Below are 20,980 nucleotides of genomic sequence, written 5' to 3'. Positions count from 1 at the left end.
AAACAACCTCAGTTCTACTGACCTGTCACTTATCCCTCTGAGCTATTTGTCCTGAGAGACAGAACCTTCATTTGGTAAACTCATTCTCCACTTTGGGTGTTAGATTTGAAAATGCCTGGATGTCCCGGGATTCGAACCCAAGACTTCAGCTCACCAGAGAAGTGTCGTATCACAGCGAGCTATTTCACTTGAGGCAGTTATCAGTTGTTTGGTAGGATCTGTCACAAAGAAAATGTAAAATAGGAAATAGAACAAGTCATAGTTTAGTCCATCCAATAAAACTGTCAGTGAAGTATTTCAGTAAACTGTGCCTCCAACATTTGTAAATGAGAAACTCTTCTCTGTTCTTTCTTCCATCATTGTGGATGTTCTACCTGAAAATCTGTTCAAATAAAGAGGATCGAACCCAGAACCTCCAGTCTTCAAGGCAGTGTTTTATCCCAGTGAGCCATATGACTTCAATGAAGTCTGTTTCATTTGGTAATCTTATTCTACATTTTGGGTTTTGAACATCCAAAACATTTGCACCTTATGGGGATTGAACCTGAAACCTCAGTTCTTCAGAACAAAAGTGCATCTCACTGAGCCGTTTGACCTGAGAGGTTGGCATGGTGTTCAGTAGCCTGTCATACAAAGTATATCTCAAATAGTCATAATGTAGTCTGTCTGAGAAAGCAGTAATAGTTTAGTATGTCAAACAATTGAGGCACAAACACATGTGAATGAAACTCTCTTCTCTTTCTTATTTCAGTTCATCATGTTTGATGTTTTAGCTGAAAAATCAGTGCAAATAAAGAGGATTGAAACCAGAACCTCCAGTCTTTAAGGCAGTGTTTTATCTCAGTGAGCCATTTGACTTGTGCAAATTCTGTTTCATTTGGTGATCTTATTCTAAATACTGGGTCTTGGACGTTTAATAATCTCTGCACCTCATGAGGATCGAACCTAAGACTTCAGTTCCTCAGAGGAGTGTTGTATCACTCTGAGATATTTGATCTGAGAATGAGTTTGTGTCACAACCTGTGAATGTTTGACTCATTTATTATTGGTGTTGGACTTCAAAAACCTCTGAGCTTCCTCCTATCTCTCTGAGCTATCTCTAAATCTAATAACTGTTGCAATTCATTTTATTTGGTGTTGGGCCCAGGTAGGACTTGAACACACATCCTCAGACCAACAGACTTCACAGCCTCCACTCTGAGCTGTATGACCGAACATGATTGAAGAGAGAAGATGTGCTTTTATTAATCCCAGAGGGGAAATTCAGGAATTCTGCATTTGAGCCCCTAACCACTTTGCCACCACCGCCCGATTGAATGTTGTCAGGTATAGATTTTAACTTATTCTGTGGGAAATTTGCTGGTGGTGGCAAAGTCCTTAGGCCTGGGAACTGGAAGGTCACCAGGTTAAGTCCCAAAAGACCAAGAGCTACCGTAGTGTCCCTGAGCAAGGCACCGTTCCCTACACTGCTCCCCGAGGCGCTGTGCATAATGGCAGCGCACTGCTCCTAACACTAGGATGAAATTTGACTTGGAAAGTTACTGCAATGGATAAGAATCGGACTCACAAACTCAGATCCTCTTGCATCACTCTGAGCTATATGGAGAACACACTGGTCTCTGTTTGGTAGAGAATCTAATTCCTCCTCTTTGAAACGATTTGTTTTTTTTGCTCCACTTATTGCTGTTTATTCCCTCCAGTGTCTCTTCTGCTGCATCTCGTCAGCTGCTGAGGTTGCTGTGAGCTGTTGCTCATGTGTCATCCGATCAGACAGCTGACTCTCCATTAAGTAGCGTCTCTGACCTGCAGAGGGGGCTATGATAACTATTCGTTGCAATAGTTATCATAGTCTTCGTTAATGGTCTTATTCTTAATTAGTTCTATGTATATTTATTCTAAACATTTCTTTATATTACATGTATGATGATTTTAATTATAGCTCAATAATTGATCAATCTTTTTTTACAATTTAATTCAATTGACTGATTGGACTAAAAGGGTAACACTGAACTGACATTATCAACAGACTAGTTCTGTTTTATTTGTAAGTTTGTTGACATACTATACAATGCCGGGTTTTCCTGCATATTTTTGACATACTAGACTAACCCTAACCCGGACTGGGACAATAAGTCAGGCCGGGCATTAATTGGAATGATTTCATTCCTGTTTGATTTATTCTGTCATTTTGTATAACTATATTAATCATATCAATATAAGTGTCTCGGACATATGTTTACATAAATGATGACCAAACCGTTTGAGACCCACTGAGATAACTTAGACTAAAGTTAACTCTAAACTCTGGGAGAGTCCTTTACCTCACTGAGCTGTAGTTATCTGAGCCTCTCAGTCTGACAGGAGAGGACTCTCCTCGACCTTGTTCTAGAAACAGATCCTGATATCCGTTAGCGCAGCTAGCTCCAGATGCTAACAACAACAATTCAATTCATCCATGAGGTATGACGCTCTGCTGTCCGTACGCTTCTCCATGTTTGGGATTGCAAGAGTATATCATACATTGACTTTATCCAGTTTGAAGACACATTTTGGTGCAGAGTTTGATTAACTGACGGCTTACTCACATGCTGTCTACAGAGCACATGTGATGCATTCAGCCTCTGCAGCCTCTCTGCAGGACACACCCCGGAAGTATCATCGTGCAACACCTGGCAGAGAAGCAGCGTGATGGCGCCGGTGTGGAAACACTTGTTGGCGTTTTACCTTCACTGCTAACAGCATGCACATTGTGCTATCCCGTCAGCGTTGGTGAGTAAATACTGTTAGTAGACAGTGCTGTTGGTGAGCGCGAGAGTCAGGTTAGCTCCCAGTAAAGCACACAGTAAAAGTCCTGCAGTGAAAAGGTGACTTGATGTAGAGTGGCTGGATTTAGAGTCATATTAAGTCATAGTTTAGAATCGTGTGACAAATATAATATTGTAGTTTATCATAAACAATCATGTTGGTGTGTCCTGAGAAAAGATATGTTTCATTATAGATGGATAGAAGTACTTTATTTATCCCAATTTGGGAAATGTTTTCGTTGCAGCAGCATAAAAATCACATTTTTAATATTTGTTGTAATTACAATAAGATAAATAGCTTTTAGAAAGAAAGTCAAACAGATGCTGATAAATAAATCCCTGAAAAAGTTTAAGATGTCTTAAACCAGAATAATCCTAATGCTGTCCCTCTCTTCATTTCTCCCCAGGTGAGTGCAGAGTTTCTGGACCAAACCTGAGGACAGCCGGGTTTCTTCACATCATCCTCGTCCTCTTCTTCCTCCACTCGTGGTAAAGTATGTCATTTAAAAGTCTTAGTAAGCACACACTTTTAAATGTCAGCAGAAAGTCCTAGGATAGTAAAAGCTTTAGAAATACCATAATAGTTTACCATGCCATTAGTAATCTGATATAGTGTCGGAAAAAGTCATAAATATAGCAAATAGAAAACCATCATAAAAAGTCATTAAAGGTCACTATTATTTAATTGAAGTGTCACAAAAAAAAACGATTTAATTTTTGGTAAAAAGTCAGAGCTAATGATATAAAATATAAAATCATAAATAATTTTAAAGAAATGTCTTAAAAATGTGAAATTTCTTTATAAAATCATAAAAAGTGTTAAAATAAATCAAAGTTTATTTTAGAAGTCATTAATTAATGACTTCTAAAATAAACTTTGATTTTTTTTAACACTTTTTTCTTTTTTAAAGGTGATATTGACTTATTATGTTAAATAAAACTTAAACCTATTGCTCTTTGTATTACCCGGTGGCTCACCTGGTAGAGCAGGTGCACATTGAGCCAAAAAAGAATCCTGGCTGCCAGGGTTCAAATCCCCCCTGCGGCTGCACTGCTGCTTTAGGAACCAAAAAGACAAAATAACTTTTTTTGAACCCCTACTTTACTCTATCTGAGTCCTGCATCTCCTTGTCTGCCTACCTGCCTTCATAATGTGTCTGCCTACCTGCCTTCCTAATGTGTCTGCCTCTCCTTCATGCCTGCCTACCTGCCTACCTGCCTACCTGCCTTCCTACTGTGTCTGCCTACCTGCCTTCCTAATGTGTCTGCCTCACTGATCTATTGTAACTATCTACCTTGTTCGATATTCGAACCCCGTACACTTAAGTGGTGGATCTGAACTCGACACGGGCGCCTACGTGCCGCGAACAAACCCCTGAGGCCACATACATGTACATGAAGCCCTGCTCTCCGGGCACATTTAGCTTCTCCACTGAGTAAAGCACTTTAAAAATCACTACAGCTCACAAAGGATTTGAACACACAACCTCAGTTCTACTGACCTGTCACTTATCCCTCTGAGCTAATTGTCCTGAGAGACAGAACCTTCATTTGGTAAAGTCATTCTCCACTTTGGGTGTTAGACTTGAAAATGCCTGGATGTCCCGGGATTCGAACCTAAGACTTCAGCTCACCAGAGAAGTGTTGTATCACAGCGAGCTATTTCACTTGAGGCAGTTATCAGTTGTTTGGTAGGATTTGTCACAAAGAAAATGTAAAATAGGAAATAGAACAAGTCATAGTTTAGTCCATCCAATAAAACTGTCAGTGAAGTATTTCAGTAAACTGTGCCTCCAACATTTGTAAATGAGAAACTCTTCTCTGTTCTTTCTTCCATCATTGTGGATGTTCTACCTGAACATCTGTTCAAATAAAAGGATCGAACCCAGAACCTCCAGTCTTCAAGGCAGTGTTTTATCCCAGTGAGCCATATGACTTCAATGAAGTCTGTTTCATTTGGTAATCTTATTCTACATTTTGGGTTTTGAACATCCAAAACATTTGCACCTTATGGGGATTGAACCTGAAACCTCAGTTCTTCAGAACAAAAGTGCATCTCACTGAGCCGTTTGACCTGAGAGTTTGGCATGGTGTTCAGTAGCCTGTCATACAAAGTATATCTCAAATAGTCATAGTGTAGTCTGTCTGAGAAAGCAGTAATAGTTTAGTATGTCAAACAATTTAGGCACAAACACATGTGAATGAAACTCTCTTCTCTTTCTTATTTCAGTTCATCATGTTTGATGTTTTAGCTGAAAAATCAGTGCAAATAAAGAGGATCGAACCCAGAACCTCCAGTCTTTAAGGCAGTGTTTTATCTCAGTGAGCCATTTGACTTGTGCAAATTCTGTTTGGTTTGGTGATCTTATTCTGTACTTTGGGTGTTGGACCTGGACTGAAGTCGCTGCACCTCATGCGGATTGAACCTAAGACTTCAGTTCCTCAGAGGAGTGTTGTATCACTCTGAGATATTTGATCTGAGGATGATTTTGTCTCACAACCTGAGCGTGTTTGACTCATTTATTATTGGTGTTGGACTTTAAAAACCTCAGCTCTACTGAGCTTCCTCACATCTCTCTGAGCTGTATGACAGGTCACAGGAACGTCTAAATATGAAAACCTGTCAAAGTAATTCTCTTTGGTGTTTGACACACATCTTCAGATCTACAGCCCACAAAGCCTCCACTCTGAGCTATATGACCGAACACGGTTGATTGTTGTCAGGTACACATTTGAACTTCTTCTGTGGGGAATTTGACTTGTAAAGTTACTGCAATGGATAAGAATCAAACTCACAACCTCAGATCTTCTTAGCAGTGTCGTATCCCTGTAAGCTATATGGAGAACACACTGGTCTGTGTTTGGTTGAGAATGTAATTCCTCCTCTTTGAACGGTAGACTTTAAAATATATTGCACCTAATAAGGGTTGAACACACAACCTCAGATCTTCTGACCTGTCACTTATCCCTCTGGGCTATTTGTCCTGAGACGTTCATGTTTGGTATGACTTGTTCATTTGGGTTTTTGGACCTTTAAGATGAGTGCACCTGAAAAGCCTTGAACCCACAACCCACAGTCTCAGTCAGTCTTCTATCCCTCTGAGCTATTTGATGTGACAGCTCCACCTTTCATTTGGTAAATGTGCTCTTGACTTTGGGTTTCAGCTTTTGAAAACTGCTGAACCTCATGAGGATCGAACCCAAGACTTCAGCTTACCAGAGCAGTGTGGTATCACTCTGAGCTATGCAGTACGAGATACTCATGTGTTGTTTGGTAGATTTTGTCACACACAGAAAATGTGAAAACAGGAAAGAACAAGTGTTAGCGCTGTGAACTGTTAAACCTTTAACCTCTCAATATGTTTCAGGATGAACAGGTTGCCCCCCCACAGAAGAAGCAGGCCACATCTGCTGGATCAGGTACCAGGCTGCTAGCTCAGGTATTTAAAGTTATTGAGTCAACGAAACATCAATCTCCTATTGCCTCACCTCTCGCACTATTACTCTGATCCTTCTGTTATATTAATTATTGGCCAAAGTCCATTTTATTGGTTGAATAATGCAGAAAAACAACAAAAGGGCACTGGCAGCTTGGTATGTAACATGTGTTCTGCAGAAGGCTTGATGCAAAGCAAGACATAATGCAGTGCTGACTCATTGAGTAGCTACAGTAACATGGGCTGTTGTTTGAAGGCTCTGTTCTTCCTTAAAGGATGCCGATGCTATTCTCAGAGACACTGTTCAGGCAGCAGAGTCTTTGACATGGGTGAAGAGGAGCGCATCATTGCTCTCCAGCAGCTGCAGTCCTCACACTTGTGGGTGGGGCTCTCTGCACTCCTGAGGGGAGACCATAAGAACAAGACACCATGAATTTAAGGCTCAACAACAAAGCCTTGATGACTGAGTCGGCCTAGTGTAGTACCTCACGTTTTTCAGAAACAAAGTTGTCAGTGTACGGGTCTTTGTAAACCAGTTTAGTAGCTAATAAACCTTTGGATTCTGATGAATTGGACTGGAGTCAAACACACACACACACACACACACTAAATGCAGACTCTGCTGGCCCAGCTTTGCCCCCTATAGGAGCTGCTGCACACCTTGTGTACATGCCTTCACTACAACATGAAAAGTACAATAAAGAATGTCTTTTTAAGAATAATAGGCACGTTTTTAACGAAAATAATTGAGGGTTATACCTGTATGTTGATAGGCAGCGTCTTTATGGGACCCTTACTTTTAAGAAAATGTTATATATCTAAGTGTAATATAACATAATGTTCATGTATATAAGGTCATGTTGAACAGATCTGAAAAACAACAGCATTGTAAGTAAATAATTGAAGAAAACATGACATTTTTTCAACACACTATAATATGTTTTCTGATATTTTCTGAGGTTGTGTACTCGAGTGTTGGGCTGGTTTTAAGTTACTTCAAACAAGCTTTTCTGAACTATAACAAAACCAGTGGCTATCAGATGTTTTACAGCAGTATTCTGTTTATTATACAATCACAGTTACAGTTGAGAATGTTACAATAATCAATCAGTTACATTTACTACTAGCAAAATGCAAATATAAATAAAAACAGGCATCTTATTGTTGTGATGTAGGATTGTGGCCGGTGTTGTGATACTTCTGAAAGTGAAGATTCACCACAATGGTTTCAAATTTCACTATCTATTGCAGTGTGCACTTCCAAAGAAAAGGATGTTGGAGAGAAGTGGGATGTATTTAAAACATGCTTCCTAATTCTTTGGAGTAGTGTCAAGCCTGATGGGAACAGATGTGTTTTTTACTTTCTTACTTCAAAGGGGTTGTTGTTCTGCATACTAACTGATACAGGAAAAAACAAGCCAGATTTGAGTATAAGTTAATCTCAACAGCTACAATCATGTCACATATACAGATAGACAAAGCGTCCTGGAGAGAAACACAACTGTGTATGTACACAAAATAAAACACAACATGCAGACACGAAAAAGAAATCAAAACATGCATAACAGTTAGCTGAACATAGTTCAGAGAATTGGATGTGTCATTAGCACAATGCCACGAAGAGGCATTACTTTGGGCCCACGCTCAGGGGCCACACTGACACACAGTGCCAGGAGGCCGGAGAGAAGGCGCTTCTTCAATACACACAAAAGTTCTCTCTCATCAACAGCACATGTCGTTGTACAATTATTCATCATTTGCACCATCTGACACGTTAGACAGGAAAGAGACCAGTGAGCTTCATGAAGCTGGCTCTCGAAGAACTGTATGACGAGCTCACTCTGTATTCTTCAATTCCTTGGCGGCCATTTTGAACTTCAAGAACAACTTTATAGGCTTCTGCTACATTCAGAATATAACGTCCGACGAGCACAAGTACAACGTGCATCCGAATTTCCCTTTCAAGTGTGTCAGGTGTGTATTCACAAAGTGAATGTTAGCATCAGCTTAGTAAGGGCTCAGGTAACCTCCTGTGTGTGTAGCAGTGTTAGCATCTTCCTTTTACTGCCATACGGTGATGTTGTTGTTCTTAACATCGCTTTACTGACTTTTGTTTTTAATGAAGACCTCGTCTTTTTTGTGGAGGCAAAATTGTTTTTTATAAATTTCCAAATACTCAGGAAGAAGCAGAGTGTTACAGACTTGCAGAATGGCCGCCATGGGATCTGGGACTGACTGCAATATAAAAAAATGTGACTAATTAAACAGGGCTGGGGTCTGTCCACTTTTAATTTAATAGATAAGTTAATGAAAAAACATCCCTACTATTTCAAGCATTCTACACAGTTATTTAAAGGATCTGCACATCCTGGCCTAAACAAAAGGCAACAAAAAAAAAAGCTTCAAATGAACCGACCCCAACCTCCCGGTGAAATAACACACTAGGTGACTTCTGGTTTTCTAATGGGCCAGTTAACCAAAACATAATTCTTACATGTGAGTTCCTTGGAGCTCCTGTAGAAAATAAGCCAGCTTCAAACCCAAAAAACTTGGATAAAGAAGAAGTTGTGAAACCTAAACATAGTAGGCAGACAACTTCTTTTGTTTCAAAACATATTTGAAATAATTGTCTCAAGGCAACTTCCACAAGATTCAAAGTTGGATCATCTCGAATGGAACAAAGCTTTTGTCAATGCATTTCATCGTATAGCAATACATCACGAGTGTTTGATAGATACGGATCAACAGGTCCATGTACTGTATATAACATCAGCGACTTAGGTAATGATACAATTTGTATCAAACAAGGTTTTCTCCGTCTAGCATGGATTCAGCTGGGATCTGCTACAGACAACAGCAGACGCTCTTAGCCAAAAACACAGCAAGGGGAGTCTGTTAAATATATTTACATGTTTGATTCACTGATGTCCGGATGTTCTTCGGTCTGTAGCAGATACCAGAGTTGACCCAAATTAAAGGGCCAGAGAGATAGAGAGAGACAGATAGAGAGAAAGAGAGATGTCCCTTACTAAAACTAAGGTACACACGACAGGGTCACCCATCTCTACAGCTACAACTCTGACCAAATACTGACGTTATCTCAAATAAGACAACCAGCTTTCACCCATTTTTTATACCAACATGAAAAAAGCCCCTCAAGAGGCTGCACAACACACACAAAGATATTCATATTATACACAGACCGTGGTCAGAGAGTTGTTTGAAACTCATCTGACCGTGGAGTAACAGATGTGGATTTTCACAAAACAAATGAAAATCACGTTAAAATATTTGTGACTTAACTCTCGAGGGTCTACAATGCACATTATGCATGTGTGTAGTCCCTCCAAAACAAAACCGGGCCTTCATATTACTCGTAGTTGAAAAGACTCATATGATAAGCTCGTTATACGTAAAACTTCTTACTGGGTCATCACAATTTCATACATTTCTCCCCACAGTTGTCAAAGTTGAGTGACCAGTAAGAAAAGAAACTCTCCTTGCAGACAATCCAAAAACACATCAAATTCCACCACGCAAACCCGACGTGCTTTCAAGCGTTGCAAAGGCATACCGAAGCATACCACCCACAGTTTTTGTGACTACCAAACTGATTCTAAAGAGAAATCACATTTTTCAGTAGCCTGTTTGGGCTTTCTCTGCAAGTATAGCGGCTGCCAGCTGCTGGGGGTCTGTGATGTGGGGGCTCCTGGCCATCACCCGGCTCACCAGCTCCGAGGGGAAGATGTTGCACAGGTTGACGTACACCTTCTCCCTCATGTCTCCGTAGCGGCTGTGTGCAGGGGAGTCTGGATGCTGCGGCATGTAGGAGGAAGTAGCGTGGGAGGGCATTGTTAGGTGAGGCGGGTACGGCGGGAGAGGAGAGCTGGATGGATGAGGAGGGTGAGGAGAGTGGGCTGGAGGCGGCGGGTGGCTCAAGTAATGTGTGGAGGATGGATGGAGTGCTGGGTGGGAGGAGTGGTGCTGGGTGTAGCCTTCCTGTGCCCAGGGAGGGGCGTGCCATGATGATTGGCGGGTGTCCGGCAGGCTCTGATAGGCTGACGGCTCGTACCTGGACGGCGGTAGCGGAGGCTGCCTATAGTACGAATCCCAGCCCGGCAACGCTTTTGTCCGGTGGTGATGGTGCGATGTAGAGTGGTGTTCATACAGATGTGAGTCTGACACGCTTTCTCCTCGCGTCGGAGCCAGGCAGCGTCCCAGAGGAGAGCCGGGGGAGTGAGGGTTGGCCTGGGGCAATGAGTGGTAGTCGCCCGGGCAGCTTGAGCGAGCGGTCAGCGGCTGGTGCTGGAGGTGAGGAGGCAGCGGGTAGAGAGGGCGCTTTGGGGGAGCCTCGGGTGGAGGCTGGTCGTGAGCACAGCTCTGCCCGCGGGCCAGGTGGTAGCCGTGCTGGATGTTTGCGTAGTCTGCAGGATGAAGGCCGCACAGCTCGTGGTTTGACGCGGCATGATGGGGATACAATCTGCTGTGAGGGTTAGCAAAATGGGCGTTGTCTTCCAGTAACGTGTCTGCGGGGCATGCAGGACACGGCCTCTCGCTGTACGAGTCGCAGCTGCTGCCGCAACTCACGCTGCTTTCGCTGCCGCACTCGGAGCCGGCGGAGCCCATCGAGCCCAGTCGCAAGTCTGTGTCGTTGGGGAAGCGACAGTCCGGGCTGCGTCTGGAGGAGAGGCTCAATCCGGAGTAAGCGCGAGTCACCGAGTAGTAGCTCAAGTCTGGAGATTCACAGTGAGGGTAGAGGTCGTGGCTCGGGGCTGGGAGACTATGAGGAGTCACAGATCTGGACTGCTGCTCCTGGGGAAGGCTGAAACTGGAGGGAGGGCCCCCTGGAGCCGTAGACATGGTTACACTCCCACTGCTACTGCTGCTGCCACACAGACCGCTCCTCTGGCTCTCCGCCCTCCCTCTGGCCAACTTCTCCTCAGCGTCGCTGTACGACAGAGCTCGGATGCTAGGGTCTGACTGCCTTTTCTGGGCGCCTTTTTTAGCATCAAGGCTGCCAGCTGGCACACTGTGGCTCTTCACTAGCCCAGTGTCCCCCTGGTTTTTTGTGGTGACACAGGTTTTGGCAATGGCACGCAGCTCATCAGCCACGGCCCGCTGAGGCTGAGCACCTCTCTCCGGGTGGTAGTACTTACATTTGTGGCCGTAAGTGCACTTTTTTCCTGGAGACAAACGGTATCAGATTCATTAAAAGGAAATATACAAAATCACAAGATACGTCTGTATGTGTGATCGGAGTTCATTTTTATGCTGTGTTCTCACCATAGGGGCAAGGCTGTTTCTTCTGCTCAGGCATGACATGTCTTTTCCGCAGGAAGTTGTCTAAACTGGGGCCGTGACGACCAAGAGGGTCATCTGGGGGCATGAATCTGAGAGGAGGAGGGGAGGATTAGATTTGACACTAAATAGGACAATACTGGGTGCATCTCTTAGAGAAATAAGCAGTGAAAGCGCTTAAAATAAGCTGTAATTCTCCTTTTAAAATGTGGTATTTGTCAAACTAAATGTCAGATGTGATCGAGTGATAACAAGGAATGAGATATGAAGGTTTAAAATCAGAGACATAAACTATAAACGCCTCATTCTTTTAATCTCTATCACACCCAGCCCCTCACTGATCCTCCTCCACTCACTTGTCATTGACAAAGGAATACATGAGCAGCCGCTCATCGATGAACTTCTTCCACTCCGGCTTCTCATTGGCCAGGTCTCGGTAGTTGTCGTTGGAGACGATGATGCCGTCTGACTCATAGGCCAGCTTGACGATGAAGCGGTCGTCATAGCAAACCACACGCCGACCTTGGACGCGCCGAGAGGGAGTGAAGACCAGGATCTTCTCCTTCTCCAGGCGCCGCAGGGTCTCCTGATCTATGGGGGGGGGGGGGGGGGGGAGGTATGAGAAAGATACTCACAACTTTATCAGATGCTGGGTGTGTGTCTGTCAATCAGCCTCTTGCACTGACCTGTTATGGGGGCGTCGGGGCGGGACTGCTCTTTCCTCCACGCCGGCACAAACACGGTGATGTCATGATGGCCACGTTCGAGGAACCAATCAACCGCCAGCTGGATGCCTTGGCAGGAAAACACTTCCTTGTTGCCATGGCTATGGGACATAGTAAAGAGTGAGACTGCAGATTTTGCAGCAATGGATACAAACAGTATGTGATGCTGTGATGCTAAAGTCTGCTGTGTTGGATCAATAAAGGCATGCAAATAAATAGGAAACAGAAGCTGTGCAGCATTCAGATGTGGGTAAAGCTTAAACTACGTGTCTTTAGGAAAACCGCTCCCACTGCCTGCTCACCTCATGGCTACGTTACTGCCGTCCAACACAATGGGCCGCAGGTTGTCCTGGTCGCCCAGAGACTCTGATGGACAGGGCGAGTCCGACCTCTGGCTCTCCAGCAGATCAGAACAGCCGCAAGAGGAAGAAGAGGATGAAGAAGATGAGGTGGAGGCTAATGATCCGGCCGGCTGCTCTCCCTCTGACTTAGTTCCCAGTTTGACCAGCTCTCCCAGGATGTCGTTGATGAGGGTGTCGGGGCCGAGCTTGGACAGCACCAGGCGCACCGTCTCCTCGGAATATCCCAGCTTCAGGGCGAACTCCAGCTTGGCCTGGTACTCCTTCCCTCCGCCCTCCAGTGCCGGCTCTGGTGAGGAGGCGGTGCACGGAGGATCAGGTCGGGGGAGCTTACAGGGGGAGCTGGGTGAAGACTGGGCGGGGGTATCATCTTCAACTTCTGATGGGAGCTCAGGAGGACCGTCGGTGCCCAAGTCCACACACTGGGTCCGACAGAGCGGCTGGTGCGTGTTCTTACCGTGAGCTAACCCTCCGTCCGGGTCGCTGGGAGAAGGCGCCGGCTCGCACTCTGCATCCGACGCAGCATTTTCCTCCGGGTCATTGGTGGTGGTGCCGCAGATGCCGGGGCTCTCCCCCTGCTCCTCCATGGCAGGGGGCCCGTCAGAGCCGCCAGCCTGCCGGTCGGCCCCTGCTACGTGGAGGTACTCCAGATCCAGCCCCAGGTCGAGGATGAGTCCCGCTCCTGCCTCCACATGGTCCTTCTGGCCCATGGAAGTGTCACAGACATCCAGCACAGCGGGCCCACTGCTGCCCTCTCACAAAGATCCACTCATTGGTGCCTGAGGTCAGAGAGGAGGAGGAGTGAGATATATAGGGAACTTTAACTGACAGATCAGCGAGGTTGCTTTACATTTATTTGCACGTTCAATTAAAGAAAGGAACAGAGGAGTAAATACCAACTGAAATAAATAATCAGCAAGAGGAGAATATCATTGGGCTGATACATCATCAGATGGCATCGTTGTTCCTCAGAAACATTTTGCCTCCCAAACACTGTCTCGCAGCAGTTGGGGACTCCGCTGGCTGACACAATGGGGGGCCCCCCCAACATAATTTAGGGACTCCCGCGTTTTTAGAGTCTGGCCCCAGTGTGCTATAACAGAGCCACGCCACAGCACATTAATCTAAGGGGGGTGGGGACTGTTGCAAAAAAAAGACGTTAGCGCTGGGGACGACAGACCCTCCCCTCCCCCCCACATTCTACCTGGTAATTAAGGTCCATATGCTTCTTCCCACTGGGGCGGTGGAGTCACTCATTAAAACACAGAGGGGCTCCGAGGCCACCGAGCCAATCAGCACGCAGCATTCTGGCAGCGCGGACATTAGATCTGGTTAGACTAATCTGATTGGTGTCAAAGGTTTATCTGCAGACAAATTACAGGGAGCGCTTTGGAAAGTTAATCTGAGATCAGGACACTGATATGTTCCCTCCAGGATTGGAAAGTAACTCCTACACAATTTTGAGTACTTACTGTGTTTCTATTCCTCGCTACTTATCAGACAGCTTCAGTTTCCTTAAAGATTCAGATTAATAACAAATAGAAATACAATGAACTCATATTTACCAGCTGCAACCTTTAAGAGATGACCACATTAATGCATCCATAATATCACAGTTGTGTAGAATGAGTATTTATTGTAGGTCTACTTTAAACACGTTTACTTATTTATTAGTGACGTTTTTAACCCTACATCCACTCCCAACATCAAGAATGTGCAGATTACAACAAGGGATTGTAAAATTAAGTCCTATTTGCTCAATTGAAGACAGGACTTTTGCAGGTAGAGGATTCTAGTTTTAGTATCTGCACTATTTCAGAAAAAGTGTAAACCTGTTGGGACTCAACCCAATGCAGGACAAAGCAGATGATGGAAGTGGAAGTGACTTAGAGACGGTGGTTGGTTGGGGGGGGGGGGATGCTGGGTGGAGTGAGTTCGCATTTTATGAAAAAGCGCTGCCTAGCAACTCGTCTCAGCTACTGTTGCTAAGCTACAGCTGTTGAAAGCATTCTCCCCCTTCTTTCCAAATGCCAAGACAGAGGCTGCGGTGTTTTCAGTCGGTGACCCGCCTTCCACACACACACACACACACAGTGGGGGAGGGAGGGGCTTAAGTGAATGAAATGACAATAATAGACCTGCAGGAGTGATTAGGACCAGGACCTTGGCATCAGCTAATGTAGGTGTTGACGGTGCCCATGCACATAAATAAACACACACACACAACACACACACACACACACACACTGTGACTCATAATGTCTGACTGAGGCTATTGGGCGCGATCATGCAAACTGTACTCTGTTAAGGGACTACAGCTGACACATCCAAACTGTCTTTCCATTTCTCTAAAGCTTGTCATCATCCAGCCAGAACAGCACGTCAAAACTACGTAGATATTAGACCACTGACTCAGGAGCAATTCTATACCTATTGAGGGTTTATCAAAAGGAGCCGTTAGTGACAGAGAAGTTTGTATTACATTTTGTGTAGGAAGCAAATTACAACAGATCTCTAGAATGAACTGAAAATCTGTTCGCAGCAAAAAGTTGGATCAGTGCTTCTTAAGCAAACAGCTCACAACTATGCCAATCATTTAAATGTAATAGATTGCTTTTGGTTTTCCAAGTGATAGATTTAAGCAACACATAATCCATCTCTGTCTTTATCTCATTTCACTTGCTGTTTTTCCTGATTTATGAATACATTAATGTATGTCAAAAAAGGTGTAAAAATGCAGATTACAATTTCCCAGAGTTGACAGCTTGTCTGATATTCACCTAAACACCCTGATCTGTGAAACATATGGCAGGTTATCTGCTGCATCACATTAACCTCATTTGATTTTGTTTTTACACATCTGATAATAATCCTGTTGTTTTCTCCTCTGAACGGCAGGAATCCGAACACTGTGCTCGTCACTAAATGTGTCATCTAATTAAATGTGAGACTTGGGATTTCAAAAGTCTTCTGGTGTGGTCCGGGCTCTGCAGAATAATGCATGCAGTGAATTGAGGAATTCCCAAATTAGGCTTAGAGTTAGCGGCCCAACGGCAGAGCCACCTCACCACCGCTCCATCTCAGGGGGAGCATCTTTCAAACATCCCACACACAGCAGCACCGAGGCTTTGATGGAGGCAGCAATGAATATGTAACACAGTCCTTACAGCGCTTTGTATGTGGGGGCTTTGTGTAAAAAAAAAGTGTGTGTGTGCAGGGGGTGAGAGAGGGGGCAAAGGGGTTTGGGGTTTAAAGGGTTAGGGGGGAGAGAGAGGGGGTTTGTCTGGCAATATACCGCTGCATGTCTGATACTGTGGAAAAGTTATTGTAAAAAAAAGGGGGGCGGTCCTAGGATAATCAGCCGTGGTGTGTGTGTGCATCTAGATGGCGCGCTAGGCTATCCCCGCCTGAAGAAGGGTAACAGATGTCTGCTGAGCGCAACTGGTGTCTCCCCCTGACTGACACACACACACACACACACACACACACACACACACACACACACACACACACACACACACACACACACACACACACACACACACACACACACACACACACACACACACACACACACACACACACACACACACACACAATAGAGCGAGGATAAACATGCAGCAGGACAGACTGTCTTTGACATACACACACACACACACACACAGTCAAATGTGAAAGTAGCACACACACACTTTCCAAGGATAACATCTCTAACCACGGCACAGTTTGTTTCCTCCAGCCTCATGTGACCCACATAGGAGCTTTTTAAACCAAAAAAAAGACAACACCAGCCCATCCCCCCCAGCCAAAATTTCATATCAACACAGATCAGACTTTGGGAAATTCAAGCCACTGCACAGCCACGGCTGCAGACAGAAGTTAGGCAGGTGCTACAACTCTTTGGGATGCACATTAAACATTTCTAATAATACTTCACATCCAGCACCATCAACACAGAGGCAAGCTGGACTGGGCCTTCTCCTCTTAATCCTGAACTTAATGTGCAATAATGAATGTGCACAATAGCCCCAGTGAGGGAACAGGGAGGGGGGAAATAGTATTGCTCTTATAAGACAAAGGTCAGAACAGCCAGAAAATGTAAAACTAAAAAAGGTACAATTGAGAGTGAGGTTATAGCAACACACTTACCAGAGCTTAAAAGATTAACAAACACAGAAGAAAGGGAAGTTTTTCAGCTCATTTCCACACATTGAAGTCCTTGGAAAACCTGATTTTTGGAAAACACAGCAGGTGAAAGTCCTAAAGGTCCTGCAGCAGCTACATCCAGAGCATCCAGCCAAGCACCTCTGTCCTCCTGTCTGAGCGTCTTCCAGAGCCGCGTTGTTTTCTGTCTTTCCACAGAGGCAGGCAAGTTAGACAATGAGTGGCAGAACAGATGGAGCAACAATGTCTGCCATTCCCTCATTTAGAGTGGCTGCTTTTCCACCAATCAGAGCGCAGCGGCCCTACAATGAGTCGCAGAGACAGGGGGGGAAGAGGGGAGTGGCTTTACGCAAATGCCTGCAACACACAGTTTCCCCAAGGCACGCGTAGTCAACGCTCACCGGCACACACACACACACACACACTCCCCTCCTCTGTTTGAAAAGGGCTTCCCCTGTGTGGCCGATGAATCAACGAGGGGAGGGTGGAGGAACAATGGAGCCACACAATGGGAGGCTGGGGAGGGCAGCTGCAGGGTGAGGGCTGGGGCTATTAGGGCCCGGGGCAGCAATGGAGAACACCTGGCTACAGAGAAGTCACTCTCCGCTCTTTGTCCCGGGCTGAGGGGTTCAAAAGGGAAAGAAAAGACCAGGGCTGGCTGAAAGACTGGCCTGGCCTTTAAGAGAGTGCAGGAGGAAAGAGGAGAGTGTGACCGGCCTGAAAGGGAAAAAGGACATGTGTTGGAGAGGGGCGAGGGACATCAAAAAGTTTTATGTCCCAATGAGTATGACGAGGGGAGCTGCTCCTCTTTGTAGCAGCACACTTAGGGCAGATGACTCAGAAACACAAATCTCTGCCTCTCTGTCTTCTGTGTGATTATGGGGCTCATGTGCAAACAGCATGAAGGGAATGCTTTCATAACAGAGTCCACATCAAGCTGCACCTAGGGAGGACTGTCATCATCAATCCTCCTGCAGATGATCCAATAAATCCATTAAACGTCACAAAAAAAATCTAGTTGTCCATCCTAGTTTCTGACAGTGCAAAGTGATGTCTTTCTAAACCCAAATATATTTACCTTATTTCATGTAGATCAGAAAAAAAGCATATCTGAGAGTCAGCATGTTTTAGCTGAATGTACTCACACACTTAGTGCTGAGTGATAACGGCGTTCACCTCCAAAATCCAGAGGTCTGAATGTTTGCAAAGATGAAGTCAGAGCAGACGCAGCGTGGAGAGTTTGGGTGGTTTTATTCAATAAATGCACAGCGATGTTTTCTCCGTTGGTGCAAAGCTCATCAGCGAACGGGATCATAGGGTCTGAACAAACGTGTAAATAAATGCTGACCTTTTGTTCCACCCACGGCAAATTTCACAGGCTTTCAGCAGGGACAGCAAAGAGGACACCATGGATACGAGCCAACAAGGGGACGCTTAATTATACCATCGACAACGAGGTTATGTTTCTGTTTGTCTGTGAAACTGGCCGGAAGGTTGCAGCATGGATGAAGAAAGAGCCCATTTCATTTCGGAAACAGCCTTGGTGGAGGCCTCTCAAAAAGCCCTTCTGGATTATTTCCATTGATTATTTTAAGTGTAAAACTGTCCCACAGCTCAAAGAGATGTATTCAAATTGGGTGTCGTGTTCACCCAATGGTGCAAATGATAAAATAGGCAGTTTTCTATCACACATGACAAAGAAAATGATCTAATTTGATGTTTTTGTCTAAAAAGTGGATAGTTATAAAAAAAGGTGCAGATTAATTGATTAATCATCGGAATAGTTCCAGTATGATCCAGCTCCTTAGATTTGAACAAGGGTAGATATTAGTAAAGTATAATAAGGTTTAATAAACTACATTTTGTCTTGTCAGCACAATGAAAAATAAATCAGTCTGTGGTGTCAGTGTGTTTTAGTGTGTGTTCTCTGTCGACGTGCCAAATGAAATGCAGCTCCTGGCCCAACAGGAAAGCAACTGCCTGCTTAAATAAGAGTGTGTTCTGAGGCGGCTTGTCCAGTGAGATAAGGGCCTTGAGAGGAAACACAGCAGCTGACCCGCTGCACAGTATCTGCACACACACACACACACACACACACACACACACACACACAGAGGAGAGCTCTGTGCACCATCTGTCCAAACAAACAGGTGTGTGAGCTGCTCCCAACAACTGCAGCAGCAGCGCTATCGTTTTTCAGACAGACGACACTGAGTGCACACGAAACAGATGTAAGCTGCACAGTTCGACAGCAGGAGGAGAATCCATGTTAGAAGCATTATTTAATCGGCTATCGGTTCGTTATCCTGATTCTTCAAAAACTGAAATATGATCAGCAATAATTTACGAAAACTTGAGGCAACTATCCCTCTCTTTGATCCACCAAAACTATTGAAACACTCACATTTTGGAAGCTGGACTAGGGCTATTTTAGCTACTTAGACTGATTAGAACCAGCAAATGAGCTGCAGATTAATGACTATATCTAGGTTTTATGGTGTTGAACCCATCGGGCAGGTTTAAACAAATACCATAAATGAGTTGCATGCATAATCTGACCCCGGTCTTAACAACAGCAGGAGACCCCGTCCCCTCTGACCTGTCCTCTGACCCCTGTACAAACTACTGAAAACACATCAAATCAGTATGGATTAAGTCAGGATATCATGGCAAAGATCAACCTGTCAGTGTTTCTAAATCAATACTCATAACAGGGAAAGCCAGAGAGGCAAAGAGCTGACACTCAAAGAGCTGACACTCAAGAAAGTTAACTTTAGGGATCTTACAACCATGGATTGTAAAGCAAAAGCAGTGCACATATATAAGAGGGGTTTATTGAACTAATGAACCTTCAACATATGTGGTGCAAGTTAACATTTACTCAAGTACATGTTGAGGGACTCCATTTTTTTGCAACTTCTACTTTACTTTACTTCTACACTTCAATTCAGGAGTAAACTACATACTTTTACTCTTTACTTTTCACATTTTGAATAATGATTTTAATTATAATCAACACTTAAATAAGACTTGTTACACCTGGAGTAAATGTGATGCTTATGATTTTACTTGAGGAAGATTGTGATTGCAGCACTTTTACTTAGTAACAGAGGATTCCTACACTCTGGTACTTGTACTGGTACAAGATCGGAGTACTTCTCCCACCTCTGGTCGACACTTCCAATCAGTGGGGGGTGTACAAAGGTTAACACGTAGTAAAACAAACAGCTGCTGGGGCTTGTGCATGCACACATCACCTCCCCCTGCACATCACTGCTGACTGTAACAAAGACACAGCTGTCAGGGAGCGCACATACAGATGAACACTAGGTGGGGATTCATGCATCCTTCAGAGAACTAGTGGAAGCTTGTGTTTGCTCAATGCGTACTCTCTTTTAAACCCTGCATTAGGAGTCATACAGGTGATGAACACCAGCATGCATCCGCCTGTTGAAGGGGGGTTTACAATCAACAGAAACTACATGGGTGTTTGGGAGCGCGCGAGTGGCGTGCACGGTCACTGCAAACCAACACCGTCACGACCTCTCTGCAGCTTTCACCCGCACCTTCCCGCAGGTCCTGGAGCCAACCAGTCCGATAAACTAACACTGTTCTCGGCTACTCACCTGGTCAGGGCCGCCGCTGGAGCTGCAGTATTCGCTTTGTTGGTGAAACGAGCAAATGTTCCCGTCACATACTGGCGACGCAAAACATCCGGCTGGTTGCAGCGTGACCCGCCAACCTGCGTCAAGCTGCTGGGAGTGAGGGGGGACTTCCGCTCTGAGGATTTTCAAAATAAAAGCAGATGTTTTTTGGAGCATGGATTTAGAGATATAGCTTACCTCTACATGTTACATTTTATTCCCAATACATTTAATATATGATTCATTAGTTTTTAAGTTCATTTAATTATATACTTTGTAATAATAATGGTCGAGTATCTCAACATGTTATTGTGTCCCATTATTTTAACAAACGTAAATATCTGCTTCCGGTAGCTATATTCACTATGACCTTAAATCCTCCTGGAAATAATGACTTCTTTGGAAATTGCTGAAGTCTCTCAAAGAGTTTAAGATTATTGTTTGGCACAAAGAGGAAGATAGTGGAGTATGAAAGCTAACTTTACTAAGTGGGATGGGCCGGTAGCTGCACAATGGCGCCCTCTCCTGGTTAATCACACAACCTACACT

At 44.5% G+C, this 20,980-nt stretch overlaps 1 protein-coding gene and 1 long non-coding RNA gene across 4 annotated transcripts; one reads left to right on the top strand and one right to left on the bottom strand.

The window, feature by feature from the left end:
- Window positions 1-2,117: 2,117 nt before the first annotated feature.
- On the top strand, window positions 2,118-6,703 carry LOC134861022 (uncharacterized). Of its 2 annotated transcripts, none has more exons than XR_010165347.1 (4): window positions 2,118-2,769; window positions 3,212-3,293; window positions 6,173-6,244; window positions 6,517-6,703. It is a non-coding gene; the product is annotated as an uncharacterized LOC134861022 (long non-coding RNA). The 2 variants fall into 2 exon arrangements; XR_010165348.1 differs by having other exon boundaries at window positions 3,212-3,298.
- A 579-nt stretch (window positions 6,704-7,282) lies between these two features.
- LOC134861120 (probable ribonuclease ZC3H12C) lies at window positions 7,283-20,524 on the bottom strand. Of its 2 annotated transcripts, none has more exons than XM_063878133.1 (6): window positions 20,414-20,524; window positions 12,567-13,402; window positions 12,226-12,365; window positions 11,896-12,130; window positions 11,525-11,631; window positions 7,283-11,424 (listed from the first exon to the last, which is right to left on the bottom strand). In XM_063878133.1, the coding sequence occupies exons 2-6, from the start codon at window positions 13,331-13,333 to the stop codon at window positions 9,878-9,880; spliced, it is 2,796 nt and encodes a 931-aa protein (XP_063734203.1). In that variant the 5' UTR covers window positions 13,334-13,402; window positions 20,414-20,524; the 3' UTR covers window positions 7,283-9,877. The 2 variants fall into 2 exon arrangements, with proteins under 2 accessions (XP_063734203.1, XP_063734204.1); XM_063878134.1 differs by lacking the exon at window positions 20,414-20,524 and adding an exon at window positions 16,773-16,900.
- Window positions 20,525-20,980: the final 456 nt, after the last annotated feature.

The sequence above is a fragment of the Eleginops maclovinus genome, chromosome 24 (assembly GCF_036324505.1).
Source record: "Eleginops maclovinus isolate JMC-PN-2008 ecotype Puerto Natales chromosome 24, JC_Emac_rtc_rv5, whole genome shotgun sequence".
Lineage (NCBI taxonomy): Eukaryota > Metazoa > Chordata > Actinopteri > Perciformes > Eleginopidae > Eleginops > Eleginops maclovinus.
This window is presented reverse-complemented; position numbering and strand designations above follow the sequence as displayed.

Bases quoted from the DNA above. Each gene is read 5' to 3' on its own strand.
- LOC134861120 (XM_063878133.1), bottom strand. From the start codon at position 13,333: ATGGGCCAGAAGGACCATGTGGAGGCAGGAGCGGGACTCATCCTCGAC. The intron at 12,366-12,566 runs GTGAGCAGGCAG...TATGTCCCATAG, and splicing joins GGCAGTAACGTAGCCATGAG to CCATGGCAACAAGGAAGTGT. The intron at 11,425-11,524 runs GTGAGAACACAG...GTTTGTCTCCAG, and splicing joins GAAACAGCCTTGCCCCTATG to GAAAAAAGTGCACTTACGGC.